We start from the raw sequence: 18,607 nt of genomic DNA on the forward strand, positions 1-18,607 counted from the left end.
ACCTTTTTGCACTACCTTATAAGTGGCTCCTGCACCCACTTCATGCAGATGAAGTTCAATGTAGAGAAATGCAAAGTCTTGCACGTAGGAAACAGAAACCCGAGATTCAGCTACACGATGGGAGGGGTGTTACTGAGTGAAAGTACCCAAGAAAGGGAGTTGGGGGTACTAGTTGACAAGACAATGAAGCCGTCGGCAAAGTGCACAGCAGCCACTAAGAAAGCGAATAGCATGCTAGGTATAATCAAGAAGGATATTACAACCAGAACAAAAGAAGTTATCCTGCTGTTTTATTGGGCGATGGTGCACCCGCATCTGGAGTACTGCGTCCAATATTGGTCGCCGTACCTGAAGAAGGATATGGCGATACTCGAGAGGGTCCAGAAGAGAGTGACACGTTTGATAAAAGGTATGGAATACCTTTCATATGCTGAAAGACTGGAGAAACTGGGGCTTTTTTCCCTGGAGAAGTGGAGACTTAGAGGGGATATGATAGAGACTTTCAAGATCATGAAGGGCATAGAGAAAGTGGAGAGGGACAGATTCTTCAAACTTTCAAAATCTGAAAGAACAAGAGGAAATTCGGCAAAATTAAAAGGGGACAGATTCAGAACCAATGCTAGGAAGTTCTTCTTCACCCAACGGGTGGTGGACACCTGGAATGCACTTCCAGAGGGCGTGATAGGACAAGGTACGTTATTGGAGTTCAAGAAGGGATTGGACAATTTTCTGAAGGAAAAGGAGATAGGAGGGTATAGATAGAGGGTTACTATACAGGTCTTGGACCTGGTGGGCTGCCGCGTGAGCGGACTGCTGGGCACGATGGACCTCTGGTCTGACCCAGCAGAGGCACTTCTTATGTTCTTAAGGGCTATTGGGGTGGTAGATAGGTGGATCTAGGATATTCTGGGGGTGTTTTGGGGGGCTCACTATGACCTATAAGGAAGCTATTGTGAGTTCACAACTGTGCCCTGTAAGGTACCCCACTATTCAGGTGCCATGTCTGGGTGTCCAGTCCATCACTTTGCTGACCCCTCCCCTCCCTAGGGCTTATTCTAGGTGTTTTTGACTTGGACAAATATTTGGATGAAAATGTGGTATAAAGATGGACGATTTAGCAGCTTGGACGATTAGACGGCTGGACATATAGTTAGACGATTTTCGAAAAAAAAAAAAAAAAAAATTATTTTGGGCGTATTTTTCGAAAATGTGGCCTAAGCTGTGTCAGATTTTGGACAACTTGCGACTTAGGCGAAAACGGATTTAGACTTTCTTTTGATTATGCCCCTCCACGTATTCTCCCTGAAAATGCCCAAGCCAACTCTTGTTGTAAACCGCCTCTTGTTGCATTACCACCAATGTAATATAATGATTTGGTGAACTTCATTAACCATTTCATCAGCTGTTCCTGTTTTTGGACATTTGGAGCGTTCTTCATCAACAATGTTTGTCTGGCCACATTTAAACTCAGCAGCCCACGCTTTCATCATACACTGCGTATAACTCAGATTTAATTCGATAAAACTAGACATTGGACAGATTTAAAAATGTAGTCATAGATGTTTGTCAGTACAATCTGGCTGGAAACTTTACAATTGACACTCGTACATATATGAGCAAGCATGCTGACAAGAGAACACACCTATGTTACACAATCCTTGCATTGGTGCTCATGGGACATTGTTTAGGCAGAGTTGTGAGGTAATACATACTTTATAAAATGCATGCATACATAAACCCAATTACACTTGTCACAGATCAGGTGAAATTTTGGGAAAAATATGTGTACTAGGGGACTAGTTCGGGGGGCTTTTCTTAAAAACACATACAAGTTGTATTTATAAAATAAGTACATTTTTCACAATGGCATGCAGTCAGGGCCTTCAGGGAATTTGCCCCACCCACTAAAGGTTCTGAGGGCACTGCTCTGAATTTTATTGGTTGAGCAGGCAACAGGCAGGTGCAGCTCAGTCAATTAAATTCAGATCAGTACTGTCAGGGCCTTTAGGGGGGTGGGATCAGAGAATCCCCAGCCCAGGAGCCAAGCTTTTTTATTTTTTTACTTTATGTTTGATACAGTTTGACTGGTTGAGCAGGCTGCCTACTCAACAAAACAAACTGAATCAAGCAAATAGTAAACAAGAAACAATTTTTTAAAAAACAAAAACAGGACTGTAGAGATGTGAATTCACTGAATCTCCTGAAAACTCTCACCGCATGCCATGCTTAAGGGAATCAGTAGAAATGAAAACTTATTATGGAAGTAGATATGTAGCTCACAGTGGTCGGTGGTTTTTAAGCAGCTTAGAACCATGGGTTGAATTAGTCCTTGATATTCAAAGCCAGATCACGTCCTGGCTCCAGTACTGAATATCTGGATATACTGTATGTAGTCAACCAGAAGTTTTTGCCAGTTATCTTCTGGATGACTACAAATACCCAGACGTTCAGATATGTTATAAAGACAACTTGTATAAGAGTAGATAAAGTTAGGAAAGCGTTTTTGCTGAATATCAACCAATATGTGATTTTTGAAGAATGACTGAGGGATTCACTGAGTATGTAGAGTACTTGTGTATGTGAGATTGGTGGACTATAAATTTCTATTTTGAATGATTTATTAGTTGTTGTGGAAATATGATATTGTGTATGTGAATGAAATGAGGTTGTTAAAGCTGAATATAATGATGGTGAATAGTCTATGTGCTTAGTAGCATTCCATATAGTGGGAGGTGGGGGTGGTAGTTATGTGCCTTAAGAAATAATTAACATTTAGTTTGATTGAGTTGAGTCAGATTATTGGATTGAGGTGATGTTAATAGATCTGAAAATGTATGCATATGTGGGGTGTACTGTCATAAGAACATATGAATTATCATACTGGAACAGCATCCTGTTTCCAACAGTGGCCAATCCAGGTCCCAAATACCTAGCTAGATTCCAAGTAGTAAAACAGATTTTATGCTGCTTATCCCAGCAATAGGCAGTAGATTTCCCTAAACCATCTCAATAATGGCCTATGGACTTTAGGAAATTATCCAAGTGCTGACTTGTCAGTTGATTTCTTTCAGGATTAGTTGGATTCAAAATGTAGACATTCTGTAAGGTCAAGTGATGACTCTTTGCTGCAGGTATCTGATTTTGATGATTGCGTAGAGGCCCCTATGGATGAAGCTCAATTGGTTTGAGACAGTTTGGGCTCTTATCTACAGAAGACAATGTTGTTTCTCCCAACTGTGCCCTTCATAAGTTTTTTGATCCATGACTTGTTTGGGTTATCAAAGCCTCAAAAGTGTGCTATTAATTTTTTGACAGTGATTGTAAAAGCTTCCTTGGAATAGAAATATCAATGCAGCCTACTGTGTGTCTGTTGCTGAAGAAATCCTCATTGTCATCTCTAGCTATGGTTGGTGTTCAGAGAGGGCACATTTTCTACTCCAAACTCAAAAGTAATCTGGGAGGGTGCATAGAAGGAAGTTGGGCAACTCAGGTCTGTAGGGGGTAGTGGAGAAACGTTGTGGGGGTCTGGGAGGAGACAACTGCTGATTGGAGGGGGATGGGACTGTGGTAGTCCTGCATGTTTTCAGTTTCACTTGGCTTAAATGGATGCACATAATGGCAGACAGACATTCTTTTCTCCTTTTGTACAATTCTTTCCAATTTTCATTGAGTTGAAAACAATAAAATTTAATGAAATGGGATAAAACTTGCCATGTGGGGAAAAAACAAACAAACACAAATTGTTCAAAAATTGACAAAAATCAGACCAGAATTTCTAAAGAAATAAGCCTCGCTCCTAAATATGGTTCAATACATTTCTATAGGGAAAGGAATTCCAGCTTCTGTAGCATAGAAACATGAGTGAAATCTGACACTGAGAGAATAAGTGAAGGCAGTTTAAAAGGTAGAATTCCGTACTCTTTGAAACCCTCAACTGTCCCTACACCTTCCACAACTATCCCACCCCTCCAAATTGACCCCCCCCAATAAATACCTGCCTCACTACACTGCATACTGCTACACCCAAAATTTATACCCTACAACTGCTATAATATCCCTCTATGGTACTTTGCCAAATTTTATTTTAAATTAAACTAATTAGAAAACTAAGCCCATACTTACAAGAGGAAGATTTTGTACAGTAGTTCGGCAATTAGTGTTTAGTTCATTTGAGTACTGTAAAGCCCTATGTGTTGTCTTCCTAATGTTTTATTAAGAAAACTACAGATTGCTCAAAATACAATAACTAGATTTTTAACAAAGAGCACTAGGAGAGGTGCTTCAGCAGTTGCACTGGCTTCCTATAAAAGATAGGAGTATTTCTTACAACATGATTCCCCAAAAGTGTTATGCTGAAGAATACAGTAATTTGGTTAATGCCTAGGATAAATTTTCGGTAATTACAAAAACCCTCTTAGTTTTGCTAGGCAGAGAATCTTCACTGCTGCATATTAGAAAAAGCCTTCTTGCACTATATAGGTTGAAAATAGTATTTATTTAATCATTCTTTTAGCTGTCCTCCCAAAAGAACCCTGAATGGGTTACAAGTTAACATACATAATAGAGAATGACACGGGGAAAAAATTTATTGCCGTTCCCGCCCCGTCTCCGCTAGCTCGGTCCCCGTCCCTTCAAGTCCCTGCGAGCTCAGTCCCCGGCCCGCCCTGCAAACTGTCAGATCCCATCTGCACAAGCCTCAAATAGTTATGATTTTATACTGAACTTATTTTATTAAAGTATAAAAAGAGACAATATTCTTACAATTGTCATTTTATAAACACAAATAATACAGAGCAAGAATCAACAAAATCCCTTTCTCCCCTCCTTTCACAAATATCCCCTCCACTATTGTGAAAACTGAACAAACCAAATTACTGCAGAATGTTACATAGAAAAATTAAGCTAACAGAATCCTTCAGTCACAAATGGGTAGTGGAAGTAGGGTAACTGCCCCCTGTCAGAGAAAGAGCCCTAAGCCAGCTGGAAGCTAAAAACGCACAGCTTGGGCTTTGCGGTCCCCAGTTATGTGTAATACCAGCTCTAGCAGGATACATATTTCAAATCTGAAATATTCTGGTAATTTTATTCTTCAAATCACATTGGTCTCAGGCTTTGGTTTTGGGTTCCTACTGTCATCTTCATCAGGACATGGCTGGCTCCTGAAGGTAAAATAGGCGCAAGAGGAGTTGGGGAGGAGATGCCGAGTCTGACAAGGGAGCAAATTTTTTTTTTACCACAGGAGCAAGGCTTTTCACCATTCCTGTGGGGCAGTGAAAGGTCTTGTCCCCATTCCTGTGGTAAACCAGTTGCAAATGTCTCCATTCCTGCAGATTTACAGCGGTGACCACGGTTTACCGCGGTAAACAGTCCCCGTGTCATTCTCTAATAAATAATATAGGTTAGCTAAAGAAAGTTAGAGAAAGACTTCTAATAGAGCTAAGTGAGAACATAGATAGATAGATTCTACTAATAGTGTTGATAGACATCTTGCAGTGGTAGGACAATTCCCATACATTAATGGACAGATCTAACATAGTTGATTGGATGATTTACATTAGCAAGACAATCAAAACAATTAGTACACTCAAATTTAGCATAGGGAACAGATCTAATAATGGTAATTGGTCAAATTACAGAAGAAAGACTGTTTAAACAATTATTCCCAAATCTAGCATAGGAGGTGAAGCTATTTACAGTAGCAAGACAGGACTAGCAGTTTCTCATGAATCACAGTAGGAGTGGATATGTTCTATCTACAGTAGTTTTATATAGGACTAGTCTTTAAGCCCGTTACATTAACGGGTGCTAGAATAGATGTGTCTTTCTTTCTCTCTCTCTCTCTCTCCTTGGCTGCTTTCTGTTTATCTTTCTTTCTTTCTTTCTGTCTCTTTTTCCTCCGCTGTCCACCACCACCCCTTGCAAGCTCCCCCTGTCCAGCAGTAGCCCTTCTCCCTTCCTTTTATGTCCCCCTGTCCAGCAGCACCTCTTCTGTGCTCCCCCTGTCCTTCTTCCCTGCTCCCCAGTCCATCAGCACCTCTTCCGTGCTCCCCCTGTCCCTCTTCCCTGCTCCCCAAGTCCATCAGCACCTCTTTTGTGCTCCCCCTGTCCCTCTTCCCTTCCCCCCGGTCCATCAGCACCTCTTCCGTGCTCCCCCTGTCCCTCTTCCCTGCTCCCCAGTCCATCAGCACCTCTTTTGTTCTTTTGTGCTCTCCCTGTCCCTTTTCCCTTCTCCCCGGTCCATCAGCACCTCTTCCGTGCTCCCTCTGCCCCTCTTCCCTGCTCCCCGGTCCATCAGCACCTCTTACCTGCTCCCCCTGTCCAGCATGTTCGCTTGCAGCTTCTTTCCTGTTCTCCCATCCATCACCTCTTCTGTGCTCCCCCTGTCCCTCTTCCCTGCTCACCGGCCCATCAGCACCTCTCTCTTGCTCCCCCTGTCCCTCTTTCCTTGAATGGTTCTCAAAATTCCTTCGCTTCCGCTCCTACATTGTCAACATGAATGGTACCTCTTCCTCCCCCTGGACACCAAGCTGTGGAGTCCCGCAAGGTTCACCTCTTTCTCCTATCCTCTTCAACATCTATATGTCCTCTCTAAAACTTCTCCATCTATCCCCTTCTGAAACAATTTACACCTATGCTGATGACATCCTTGTCCTTCTCAAGACCGACTCGAACCTCACCGATCTCCCATTGAACATATCCTCCTGTATCTCAAACCTCCAATCTTGGGCCCACTCCGTCCAAATGAAATTGAACGAATCCAAGACAAAACTACTTTGGCTTGGCCCAAAATTAGCTCAGCTACCCCCCTCAATCCCACTGCCTTCCGGCTCCTCTCTGCAGCTCGAATTCTCCAATAAGGTCCTGGGCGTCATCATTGACTCTACACTGTCCTTCAATGACCACCTCAACTCTCTGGTAAAAAAATGCTATTTCAGCCTTCACATGCTGAGATCAGTAAGATCCTGTTTCCATCAAAATCATTTTGCCGTTCTCGTCCAATCCATCATCCTCTCCAGACTGGACTATTGCAATTCCATCTTTATATGCCTAACGAAGAAAAACCTCCACAGACTCCAGCGGATCCAAAACGCCGCGGCCAAACTTATCTTTTCTAAAAGCAAAGTCGATCACGTCTCACCACTCCTTTCCAAGCTCCACTGGCTTCCAATATCTTCCAGAGTCCACTTCAAATGCATCAGCCTAACCTTCAAGATCCTCCACGGCATCCTTCCTCCATTAATTCCTCTATCCTGGAATTCCTCAAATCTTAGTACGTCCAGACCTACCCAAAAATCGAAACTTTCCTTCCCCTCATTAAAAGGCATCTCCCACCCAGGAAAACTGGGGACCTCCCTCCTCTTCAGATTCACCGAGCTCTGGAATAACCTCACCTCCCCCCTTCGGAACCTGAGTGCTCTCCAACCCTTCCTCAAACTTCTGAAAACCTGGCTTTTCTCTAAAATCTAACCTCTCCCCCCTCTCTCACATCCTAACTCTCTAACTTTCTCCTCCCCTCCGATCTTCATCTATCCCTTTCCCTGGAGTTCCTTTCTTATTACAATCCCTGTAAACCGTGCCGAGCTTCACGACCATGGAGATGGCGCGGTTAAAAACCTAAGGTTTAGTTTAGTTTAGTTTCCTGTTCCCCCATCCATCAGCACCTCTTCTGTGCTCCCCCTGTCCCTCTTCCCTGCTCCCTGGCCCATCAGTGCCCCTTACCTGCTTCCCCTGTCCAGCATGTTCATTTGCAGCCTGGTGAGGATAGTGGCCAGCTGTAGCGAACCTCGCAGGCCGCTATGCACCTCAGTAGCAAGTTCCTTCTGACGCGATCGCGTACGTCAGAGGAAACGTGCTACTGAAGTGCTGAGCGGCCTGCAAAGTTTGTTACAGGCAGCTGCTATTCTTACCAGGCTCCTTTGAAGAGCGGTGTCGGCAGCGGTACTGGGCGGCGATGATGTGGTTCTGGCGCCGCTGGGAGAGAGCTTGCCTGTAGCTTCCTCCGGCAGCAGCGGTTGGTGAGTGAGGGCAGGAGGAGGGGAGTGGCCAGAGTGTTCCCTGCCGCCGGGTTCTAAAATGGAACACGGCCACGGATCACACACCACGGTGGCAGGGAACACGAAACCCTTAAGGTTTTATTATATAGGATGATATGCATTATCTGTATACATTAAAATATCTACTTTTATTTCAGGACAATTGTCATTTGGAGGTGGAACAGGTGGTGGTGAGTGTCTATGAGAGTCAGTTTTCCTTATGTAAAACATTGAATTTTAAGTTTAGATTTGGCCAGCTGTAACAACCATCTAAGCCGATACTCATCAGCTGTGCTCTTCATAAGTTCTTTAATCAATGTCTTGCTTGGGTTATCAAAGCCTCAAAAGTATGTTGTTAGTTTTTTGTCAGTGGTTGTAAAAGCTTCCTTGGAAAAGAAATATTAATGCAACCTACTGTGTGTCTGTTGCTGAAGAAATCTTCATTGCCATCTCTAGATTTGGTTGGTGTTCAGAGAGCGCACATTTACTCATCCAAACTCAAAAATTGTCTGGAAGGGTGCATAGAAGGAGGTGGGGCAACTCAGGTCTGTAGGGGGATAGTGGAGAAACGTTGTGGGGGTCTGGGAGGAGCCAACTCCTGATTGGAGGGAGATGAGACAGAGGTAGTCCTGCATGTTTTCAGTTTCACTTGGCTTAAATGGATGCACATAATGACAGACAGAAATTCTTCACTCCTTTTGTATAATTCTTTCCAATTTTCATTGAGTTGAAAAGAATAAAACTTAATGAAATGGGATAAAACTTGCCATGTGGGGAAAAAACAAACACAAATTGTTCAAAAATTGACAAAAATCAGACCAGAATTTCTAGAGAAATAAGCCTCGCCCCTAAATATAGTTCAATACATTTGTATAGGGAAAGGAATTCCAGCTTCTGTAGCATAGAAACATGAGTGAAATCTGACACTGAAGCCCTGATTCTACATAGTGCGTCCCGATTTTAGGCAGCTGTAGGCGTCCTACAGCTGTCTAATCAGCCAATCGGGATGCACGTTTAAAAAAAAAAAATGCTCCCCAGGCAGGCTTTCTATATTGAAGGCGAGGCCCGCAAGATACCTAAGCTCGCCTAAGGGCCTTAGGCGAACCTAGGGTGCCCAATCCCTCCTGCTATAAGTATATAGACCGCCCCCCCCCCGACACTACCGATCGCTGGCAGGAGGGTGCCCAATCCCTCCTGCCAGAAGGCACACCCCCTCCGCACACCCCCCCCCCCGCGCTAACAGCCCTCAAACCTCCCCCCAACCAAACTAACCTTTCCTTGTTGGCCAGACGGGACTTGCTCGTCTAGCCGGCAGGTCCGTCTCGTCGAAATGAGGCAGGCCCGCCCCTTCCCGGCCCATCCTTCCGAAGCCTAAGGCCTGATTGGCCCAGGTTCTAGAAGCCTGGACCAATCAGGCCTTAGGCATAGCGGGTCCGCCCATCCCTAAGTCTAAGGCCTGATTGACCCAGGCGCCTTAGGGGAGTGGAATTAGGGCAACTGTCCTCTGGTCAGAGAGAGAGCCCTAATCCATCTGGAAGCTAAAAATGCACAGCCTGGGCTTTGCGGCACTCAGTTATGTCTAATACCAGTTCTAGCAGGATACATATTTCAAATCTGAAATATTCTGATAATTTTATTCTTCAAATCACATGCTTTGGGTTCCTTCTGTCTTCATCATGGCATGGCTGGCTCCTGAAGGTAAAATAGGCACAAGAGGAGCTGGGGAGGAGATGCCGAGTCTGACAAGGGCACAAGTTTTTTTTACCACAGGAGCAAGACTTTTCACCGTTCCAGTGGGGCGGTGAAAGGTCTTGTCCCCACTCCTGCAGGAACCAATGAGAGGGACAGCTATACTGGATTTAATCCTCAGCGGGCTGAAAGGACCTACTGAAGAAGTGGAAATAGTAGGACCATTAGGAAACAGTGGTCACAACATGATCTGATTCAAAGTGGAAATAGAAATGCCAAAGGGGAAGAGAAACATTGCAACAACGTTTAACTTCAAGAAACAGAACTATGACGCCATGAGCAATTGGTAAAAAGAAAACTCAAGAACAGCTCCAGGAAAACACAGATGGTGGAACAAGCCTGGACCATATTCAAGGACACGGTAAACGAGGCGCAAAACCTGTACATACCCAGATTTAGAAAAGGGAGCAAAGAGAATCAAACAAAAGACCCCGAATGGATAACCAATGAAGTTAAGAAGGTGATAGGAGACAAGAAAAAATCATTCAAGAAGTGGAAAAAGGATAAAGCCGAGGAAAACTGGAAAGAGCACAGGAAATGTTAAAAAGAATGTCACCATGTGGTCAGAATAGCGAAAAAAGAATATGAGGAGAGACTTGCCAAGGAGGCAAGGAATTTTAGACCATTCTTTCGATATTACATTACATTACATTACATTAGGGATTTCTATTCCGCCATTACCTTGCAGTTCAAGGCGGATTACAAAAGAATTATCCAAGAATACAACAAGAAATTACAAAAAAAAAAAATTGGTCATTTTCAAAAAGAGTAAGAAATGGGTAAGGTTATTTGTTTGGGGTAGTTGGCTTTAGTGAGAAGTGGAGTTTGAGACTTGCGGTATTACTTCTTTTTTCAGAGTTTTCTTGATGAGTATGGTCTTTATTTCTTTTCTAAAAGTCTTGTAGTCGAGGGATGCCGTCAGTAGATTGGCGATTTGGTTGTCTAGTTTGGCTGCTTGAGTGGCCAGGAGGCCATCATATAGTTTTTTTCCGTTTGACCTCCTTAATTGGGGGGTATGAGAATGGGGTGTGAGTTTTCCTATGTCTGGTTGCAGTGTTGTGGATGAGGCGGTTATTCAGGTAGTTTGGACTGTCTCCGTATAAAGTCTTAAATAGTAGGCAGTAGAATTTAAATTGTATTCTTGCTGGGATCGGAAGCCAGTGCGATTGGAGATATGCTTCTGTAATGTGATCATATTTTTTTAATGAGTAGATGAGTCTTAGTGCTGTGTTTTGGATAGTTTATAGTTGTTTTGTTATGATTGTAGGGCATGGGAGGTAGAGGATATTACAGTAGTCAAGTAGGCCTAGTATTAAGGACTGAACTATGAGTTGGAATTGAGTTTTCTCGAAGAATTTCCGAACTTGTCTTAAGTTTCTCATGACTAAGAATGACTTTTGTATTGTTTTATTGATTTGCGGTTGCATGGTGCAGCATCTGTTGATAGTTATTCCTAGCAGTTTTAGGGTGGTTTGTATGGGATAGTTGATTGTGTTGATTTCAATGTTGGTTATGGTTGGTATTTTGAAAGGAATGTGAAAGTATGTGAAAGGAAAACAACCGGTGAAGGAGGAAGTGGGACCCCTGGATGAGGGAGACAGGAAAGGAGCGGTAAAGGAGGAAAAGGAGGTGGCAGACAGATTAAACACGTTCTTCTCGTCAGTCTTCACAAAAGAGGACACAACCAACGTGCCGAAACTGGAATAAAACCTTCAAGGGGGATCAAGAGGAAAAGTTATTATCAATAGAGGTGAGCCTCGAAGACGTACTCAAACAGATAGATAGATTAAAAACTGTCAATTCGCCGGGACCAGATAGAATCCACCCGAGAATACTGAAGGAGCTCAGAGACGAAATAGCGGAGTTACTACAGAAGATCTGCAACCTATCTTTGAATACAGGGGTGATCCCGGAGGACTGGAGGATCCAGAGGTGACCCGGGGAACTACAGACCGGTGAGCTTAACCTCAGTTCCGAATCATTAATCAAGGACAGCATCAATGAGCATATAGAAAGAAATAATCTGATGAGAACCAGCCAGCATGGTTTCTATATAGGAAGATTTTGCCAAACGAACCTATTGCACTTCTTCGAGGGGATAAACGAACAATTGGACAAAGGCGACCCCATAGACATCATATATCTGGACTTCCAAAAAGCCTTCGACAAGGTACCCTATGAGCACCTGCTAAGAAAACTGTGGAACCACGGAGTGGAAGGGGACGTGCACAGATGGATCTGTAATTGGCTGGCAGACAGGAAACAGAGGGTAGGAGTAAAGAGATACTACTCTGACTGGGAAGCAGTCACGAGCGGTGTCCCGCAGGGGTCAGTGCTGGGACCACTGCTGTTCAATATATTCATTAATGACCTGGAAGTAGGGACGAAGTGCGAAGTTATAAAATTTGCAGATGACACAAAACTCTCCAGTAGGGTTAGAACTGTTGAGGAATGTAAAGAACTGCAAAGGGACTTGAACAAACTGAGCGAATGGGCTAATAAATGGCAAATGTGCTTCAATGTAGAGAAATGCAAAGTCTTGCACATAGGGAAAGGAAACCCGATGTACAACTACACGATGGGGGTGATGGTATTGGGGAAAAGCAACCTAGAAAGGGACTTGGGGGTTTTGGTGGACCAAATAATGAAGCCGGGGGCGCAATGCGCAGCAGCCACAAAGAAGGCGAACAGAATGTTGGGCATTATCAAAAAAGGAATCACTACCAGAACCAAAGAAGTTATCCTGCTGCTATATCGGGCGATGGTGTTCAATACTGATCGCCGTACCTTAAGAAGGATATGGCGACACTCAAGAGGGTCCATAGAAGAGCAACAAAAATGATAAAGGGCATGGAAAACCTTTCATATTCTGAGAGGCTGGAGAAACTGGGGCTCTTTTCCCTGGAGAAATGGAGACTTAGAGGGGACATGATAAAAACTTATAAGATCATAAAGGGTATAGAGAAGGTAGAGAGGGACAGATTATTTAGAATGGCGGGAGAAACAAAAACAAGAGGGAACTCAAGAAAATTGAAGAGAGACAGATTCAGAACAAATGCTAGGAAGTTTTTCTTCACTCAGAGGGTGGTGGATACCTGGAATGCGCTTCCAGAGGAGGTGGTAGAGCAGAGTACGATTTTGGGTTTCAAAAAGGGGTTGGATAAGTTCCTGAAGGAAAAGGGGATTGAGGGGTATAGTTAGAGGTGTACTATACAGGACAAACTGTCTTAAGTAAAGGATCACATACAGGTCACTGACCTGGGAGGCCGCTGCGGAAGTGGACTCCATTCCTGCAGATTTATTATGGTGACCATGGTTTACCGTGGTAAACAGTCCCCGTGTCATTCTCTAATACATAATATAGGTTAGCTAAAGAAAGTTAGAGAAAGACTTCTAATAGAGGTAAGTGAGAACATAGATAGATAGATAGATTCTACTAATAGTGTTGATAGACATCTTGCAGTGGATGATTTACATTAGCAAGACAGTCAAAACAATTAGTACACTCAAATTTAGCATAGGGAACAGATCTAATAATGGACAAATTACAGAAGCAAGACAGTTTGAACAATTATTCCCAAATCTAGCAAGACAGGACTAGCAGTTTCTCATGAATCATAGTAAGAGTGGATATGTTCTATCTACAGTAATTTTATATAGGAAGATATACATTATCTGTATACATTAAAGTATCTACTTTTCTTTCAGGACAATGGTCATTTGTAGGTGGAACAGGTGGTGGTGAGTATCTATGAGTCAGTTTTCCTCATGTAAAACACGGAATTTTCAGTTTAGATTTGGCCAGCTGTAACAACCATCTAAGCTGATATTCATCAGCTGTGCCCTTCATAAGTTATTTGATGAATGTTTTGCTTGGGTTATCAAAGCCTCAAAAGTGTGCTGTTAGTTTTTTGACAGTGGTTGTAAAAGCTTCCTTGGAAAAGAAATATTAATGCAATCTACTGTGTGTCTGTTGCTGAAGAAATCTTCATTGCCATCTCTAGATTTGGTTGGTGTTAAGAGAGTGCACATTTTCTCCTCCAAACTCAAAAATTGTCTGGAAGGGTGCATAGAAGGAGGTTGGGCAACTCAGGTCTGTAGGGGGATAGTGGAGAAACATTGTGGGGGTCTGGGAGGAGCCAACTCCTGATTGGAGGGAGATGGGACAAGAGGTAGTCCTGCATGTTTTCAGTTTCACTTGGCTTAAATGGATGCACATAATGACAGACAGAAAATCTTGACTCCTTTTGTATAATTCTTTCCAATTTTCATTGAGTTGAAAATAATAAAACTTAATGAAATGGGATAAAACTTGCCATGTGGGGAAAAAACAAACAAACAAACACATATTGTTCAAAAATTGACAAAAATCAGACCAGAATTTCTAGAGAAATAAGCCTTGCCCCTAAATATGGCTCAATACATTTGTATAGGAAAAGGAATTCCAGCTTCTGTAGCATAGAAACATAAGAGTGAAATCTGACACTGAGAGAATAGGTCAAGGCAGTTTAAAAGGTAGAATTCCGTACTCTTTGAAACCCTCAACTGTCCCTACACCTTCAAACTACCCCTTTCACAACTATCCCACCGCTCTAAATTGACCCAATCCCCCACCAAAAAAAAATATACCTGCCTCGCTACACTGCATACTGCTACATCCAAAATTTATACCCCACAACTGCTATAATACCCCTCCATGGCACTTTGCCAAATTTTATTTTAAAATAAACTAATTAGAAAACTAAGCTCATACTTAGAAGACGAAGCTTTTTGCACAGTAGTTCGGCAATTAGTGTTTAGTTCATTTGAGTACTGTAAAGCCCTATATGTTGGTCTTCCTAATGTTTTATTAAGAAAACTACAGGTTGCTCAAAATACAATAACCAGGTTTTTAACGAAGAGCACTAGGAGAAGTTGTGCCTTACTTGTACTTCAGCAGTTGCACTGGCTTCCTATAAAAGAAAGGAGCATTTCTTAAAATATGACTCCCCAAAAATGTTATGCTGAAGGATACAGTAGTTTGGTTAATGCCTAGGAGAAATTTTCAGTAATTACTAGTGGCGTATCAAGGGGGGGAGGGGGGGAGGTCCACATCGAGTGCACAGTTTGGGGGGGTCCAGGTCCTCCTGCCCTTCTTTTCCCCCGGCCGCGCCGCTACAATCTTACCTCCCCCGCCGACAAGAAGTCTTTCCGACGTCAATTCTGACGTCAGAGAGGACGTTCCGGGCAAGCCAGGCAGTGATTGGCTGGCCCGGAAGTCCTCTCCGACGTTGGAATTTACGTTGGAAAGACTTCTTGTCGGCGGGAGGAGGTAAGATTGCAGACGCGGACCGGGAGAAAGTAAGGGGAGAGGCGCTTTTTTTTTTTTTTCCGCGGTAGGATGTAGGCAGGCAAGTTGGCTGGCTTTAGCGCAGCTTGAAGGGAGGGACATAAGTAGGCAGACAGGCAGGCTGGCTTTTGGGGTGGAGAAAATCTGGAAAGCAGTGGGGGGGACATAAGGAGTCATTAGGGGCACTAAGGACACGGGAAGGAGGCACTGGGGGCACTAAGGACACAAGATGAGGCACTGGGGGCACCATGGACACAGGAAGGAGGCACTGGGGTCACTAAGGACATGGGAAGGAAGGAGGGAGGGAATAGAAAGGGACAATTGTTGGGTCTGAGTGCAGAAAGAAAGAAATGAAAGAAAGGATATACAGTCAATTAATAGATGTCCCCTTTTGATGAAAAAAATAAATGGTCAAGTTACCTCTGACTTACTTTTTCTGCAGCAGAGTCGGCAGCTGTGCTGAGGTGCAGGAAGGTCCCGTGATGACTCATCTGACAGCTCTGCTCTGGAAGAAGTAAGTTACATCGGAAGGGGTGAACCCGGCAGACGCAGTCATTGCAGGACTTTGCCACAACTCCCTGCGTCTGCCGGGTCCACCCCCTCCGACGTAACTTACTTCTTCCGGAGCAGAACCAGCAGACGAGTCATCGCGGGACCTTTCAGAATGCGGCTGCCGAGTCCACTCCAGAGCAAGTACGTCAGAGTGGGGTGGACTGGCAGCCGGCAACTACAGTCATCGTGGGACCTTGCTGAATGAAGGGAGAGAAAGGAGCAAGATTGCTGGAATGGAAGAGTGGTGGAGGGAAAAAAGGGGCAGGGTGGTATGGAAGGCTGGTGCTGATAGAATTGATGTACAGAGAAAGGGGAGAGACATAAGGGGGAAGGATATTGTAGGGAAAGAAAGGGGGCAGATGCTGATTGAAGAGGGGTGGATGGCGAGAGAAAGAGCAGACATTGGATGGTAGTGGGTAGCCTATGCTGGATAGAAGTGCAGTTGGAAGAAATAAGGGAGCAAATGCAGGAAGGAAATGGGAGGAGAGAAAGAGGGGAGCAGACGCTGGATGGAAGTGGACAGAGAGAGAAGGTACTAGATGTAAGGGTTGGAGAAAGAGTGTACATGATGGAAGGAGGGGAAAAATAAAAGGAGGGCACATGATGTGGAGAAAAGGATTGAGTTAGGGAAACACTGGAGGGGTGAGGGAAAGAGGTGGCAAGCTTTAGGTAGACAGTAAAAAATGACATTGATGAGAAGGTAGTAAGAACATATTCTAGACAGATGCAGAAAATAAATTGAAAAGGAAAATGAGGGAAAAAAGGGAAAGGGATTGCAGAGGAGAGGTGTGGGAGAGGGAAGGAGAGGAGAGAGATGCCAGACCAATGGGGGTGAAAGGAGAGATGGAAGGGGGAGGCATACAGTTTCTGGAAGGGGCATAGAAGGAGAGAAGATGCCATATAGAGGAAGAGAGACGGCCGACAGTGGATGGAAGGAAGAGAGTTACAAGAAGATGAGGAAAGCAGAAACCACAGAAGACAAAGGTAGAAAAAAAATTTCTATTTATTTATTGCTTTAGGAGACATGTGCCACTTTTTCTGTGGTGCACTGTATGCAAAGTCCCGCTTATTACTGGTTCAATTTAACCTTTGTCTATATATTTCTATTTAATCCCCCCCTTTTACAAAACTGTGGAGCTTTTTTTAGCGTCAGCCGTGGTGGTAGCAGCTCTGATGCTCTGAATTCTATGAGCGTCAGAGCTGTTACCACCATGACTGAAATCCACACTACAGTTTTGTAAAAGATAGAGGGGTTAGTTTGTGATTACATATTCCATACTAGGCGAAGGTGTTTTCTGTGTTCTGTGTGTTCGAAAGACATGGTTTTTTGTTAGGATTGATCTGTACTAGTCTGGCTTGTTTAGTTTTACAATGGGTGTATTGATGTACTGCTCACTGCAGTATGTAAGATGCTGCCTTTTCCTAGGTACTCATGTGTGACATGTGGCTTGTTACTAAAAATCATGTTTTTCATACAGATGGGGGGGGGGGGGGTGTCAAAAATTGATGGGTTCCGGGTGTCACATATGCTAGGTACGCCACTGGTAATTACAAAAATCCTCACTGCTGTATTTTAGAAAAAGCCTGAAATCAATTATTTTCCCTTCTTGCACTATATGAGATTGAAAGTAGTATTTATTTAATCATTCTTTTAACCCATTCTCCCAAAAGAGCCCTGAATGGGTTACAAGTTAACATACATAATAGAGAATGACACAGCGAAAAAAAAATTTATCACCATTCCTGACCCATCCCCATGAGCTCGTCCCCATTCCTGCCCCATCCACGCTAGCTCGGTCACTGTTCCCGCCCTGCAAACTGTCAGATCCCATCCGCACAAGCCTCGAATATTATGATTTTTTACTGAACTTATTTTATTAAAGTATAAAAAGACAATATTCTGTACAATTGTCATTTTATAAACACAAATAATACAGAGCAAGGATCAGCAAACCCCCTACCTCCACTCCCTTTCACAAATATCGCCTCCACTATTATGAAAACTGAACAAACCAAATTACTACAGAATGCTACATAGAAAAATCAAGCTAACAGAATCCATCAGTCACAAATGGCAGGAATAGAGTTAGGGGAGTGCAATTAGGGCAACTGCCCCCCTGGTCAGAGAGAGAGCCCTAAGCCAGCTGGAAGCTAAAAATGCACAGCCTGGGCTTTGCAGTCCCCAGTTATGTCTAATACCAGCTCTAGCAGGATACATATTTCAAATCTGAAATATTCTGGTAATTTTATTCTTCAAATCACAATGGTCTCAGGCTTTGGTTTTAGGTTCCTTCTGTCTTCATCACGGCATGGCTGGCACAAGAGGAGATGGGGAGGAGATGCCGAGTCTGACAAGGGCGCAATATTTTTTAGCACACGAGCAAGACTTTTCACCGCCTTCACGGGGCGGAAAAAGGTCTTGTCTCTGTTCCTGTGGGGCGGTGAAATGTCTTGTCCCCATTCCTGCGGTAAACCAGTTGCAAATGTCTCCATTACTACAGATTTACTGCGGTGACCACAGTTTACCATGGTAAACACAGTGGCATACCTAGCATATGTGATACCCGGGGCCCATCATTTTTTGACACCCCCCATCTATATGAAAAATATGATTTTTAGTAACAATCCACATATTGCACAAGAGTGAAAAGGCAGCATCTTAAACAATGCAGTGAGCACTAGAACACCAACACATACATTGGGGTCCTTTTATCAAGCTGTGTTAGGGGTTTAATGCACGTTAAACTGCCTGCCGCGCTAGCCGCTAATGCCTGCATTGTGCAGGCGTTAGTTTTTTAGCCGGCTGCGGGGGTTAGTGCGTGATAAAATGTCCGACGCGCTAACCCCACTAGCGCGGCTTGATAAAAGGACCCCACAAGCCAGATCCCGCACAGTCAATTGATCCTGCAGTCAATGCCAACTGAAAACTATGTCTTTTTCATAC

General features: G+C 43.6%; 1 protein-coding gene across 1 annotated transcript in view; it reads left to right on the forward strand.

Annotated features, from left to right (window-relative positions):
* The window catches only part of LOC117368880, a 499,867-nt gene that overhangs the window by 35,914 nt on the left and 445,346 nt on the right, over window positions 1-18,607 (forward strand). The window contains exons 4-5 of the mRNA XM_033962624.1: window positions 8,192-8,224; window positions 13,491-13,523. Of these exons, the coding sequence (XP_033818515.1) occupies window positions 8,192-8,224; window positions 13,491-13,523 (66 nt within the window). The remainder of the gene's footprint in view (window positions 1-8,191; window positions 8,225-13,490; window positions 13,524-18,607) is intronic.

Source organism: Geotrypetes seraphini, chromosome 11, assembly GCF_902459505.1.
Source record: "Geotrypetes seraphini chromosome 11, aGeoSer1.1, whole genome shotgun sequence".
NCBI classification, from domain to species: Eukaryota; Metazoa; Chordata; class Amphibia; order Gymnophiona; family Dermophiidae; genus Geotrypetes; species Geotrypetes seraphini.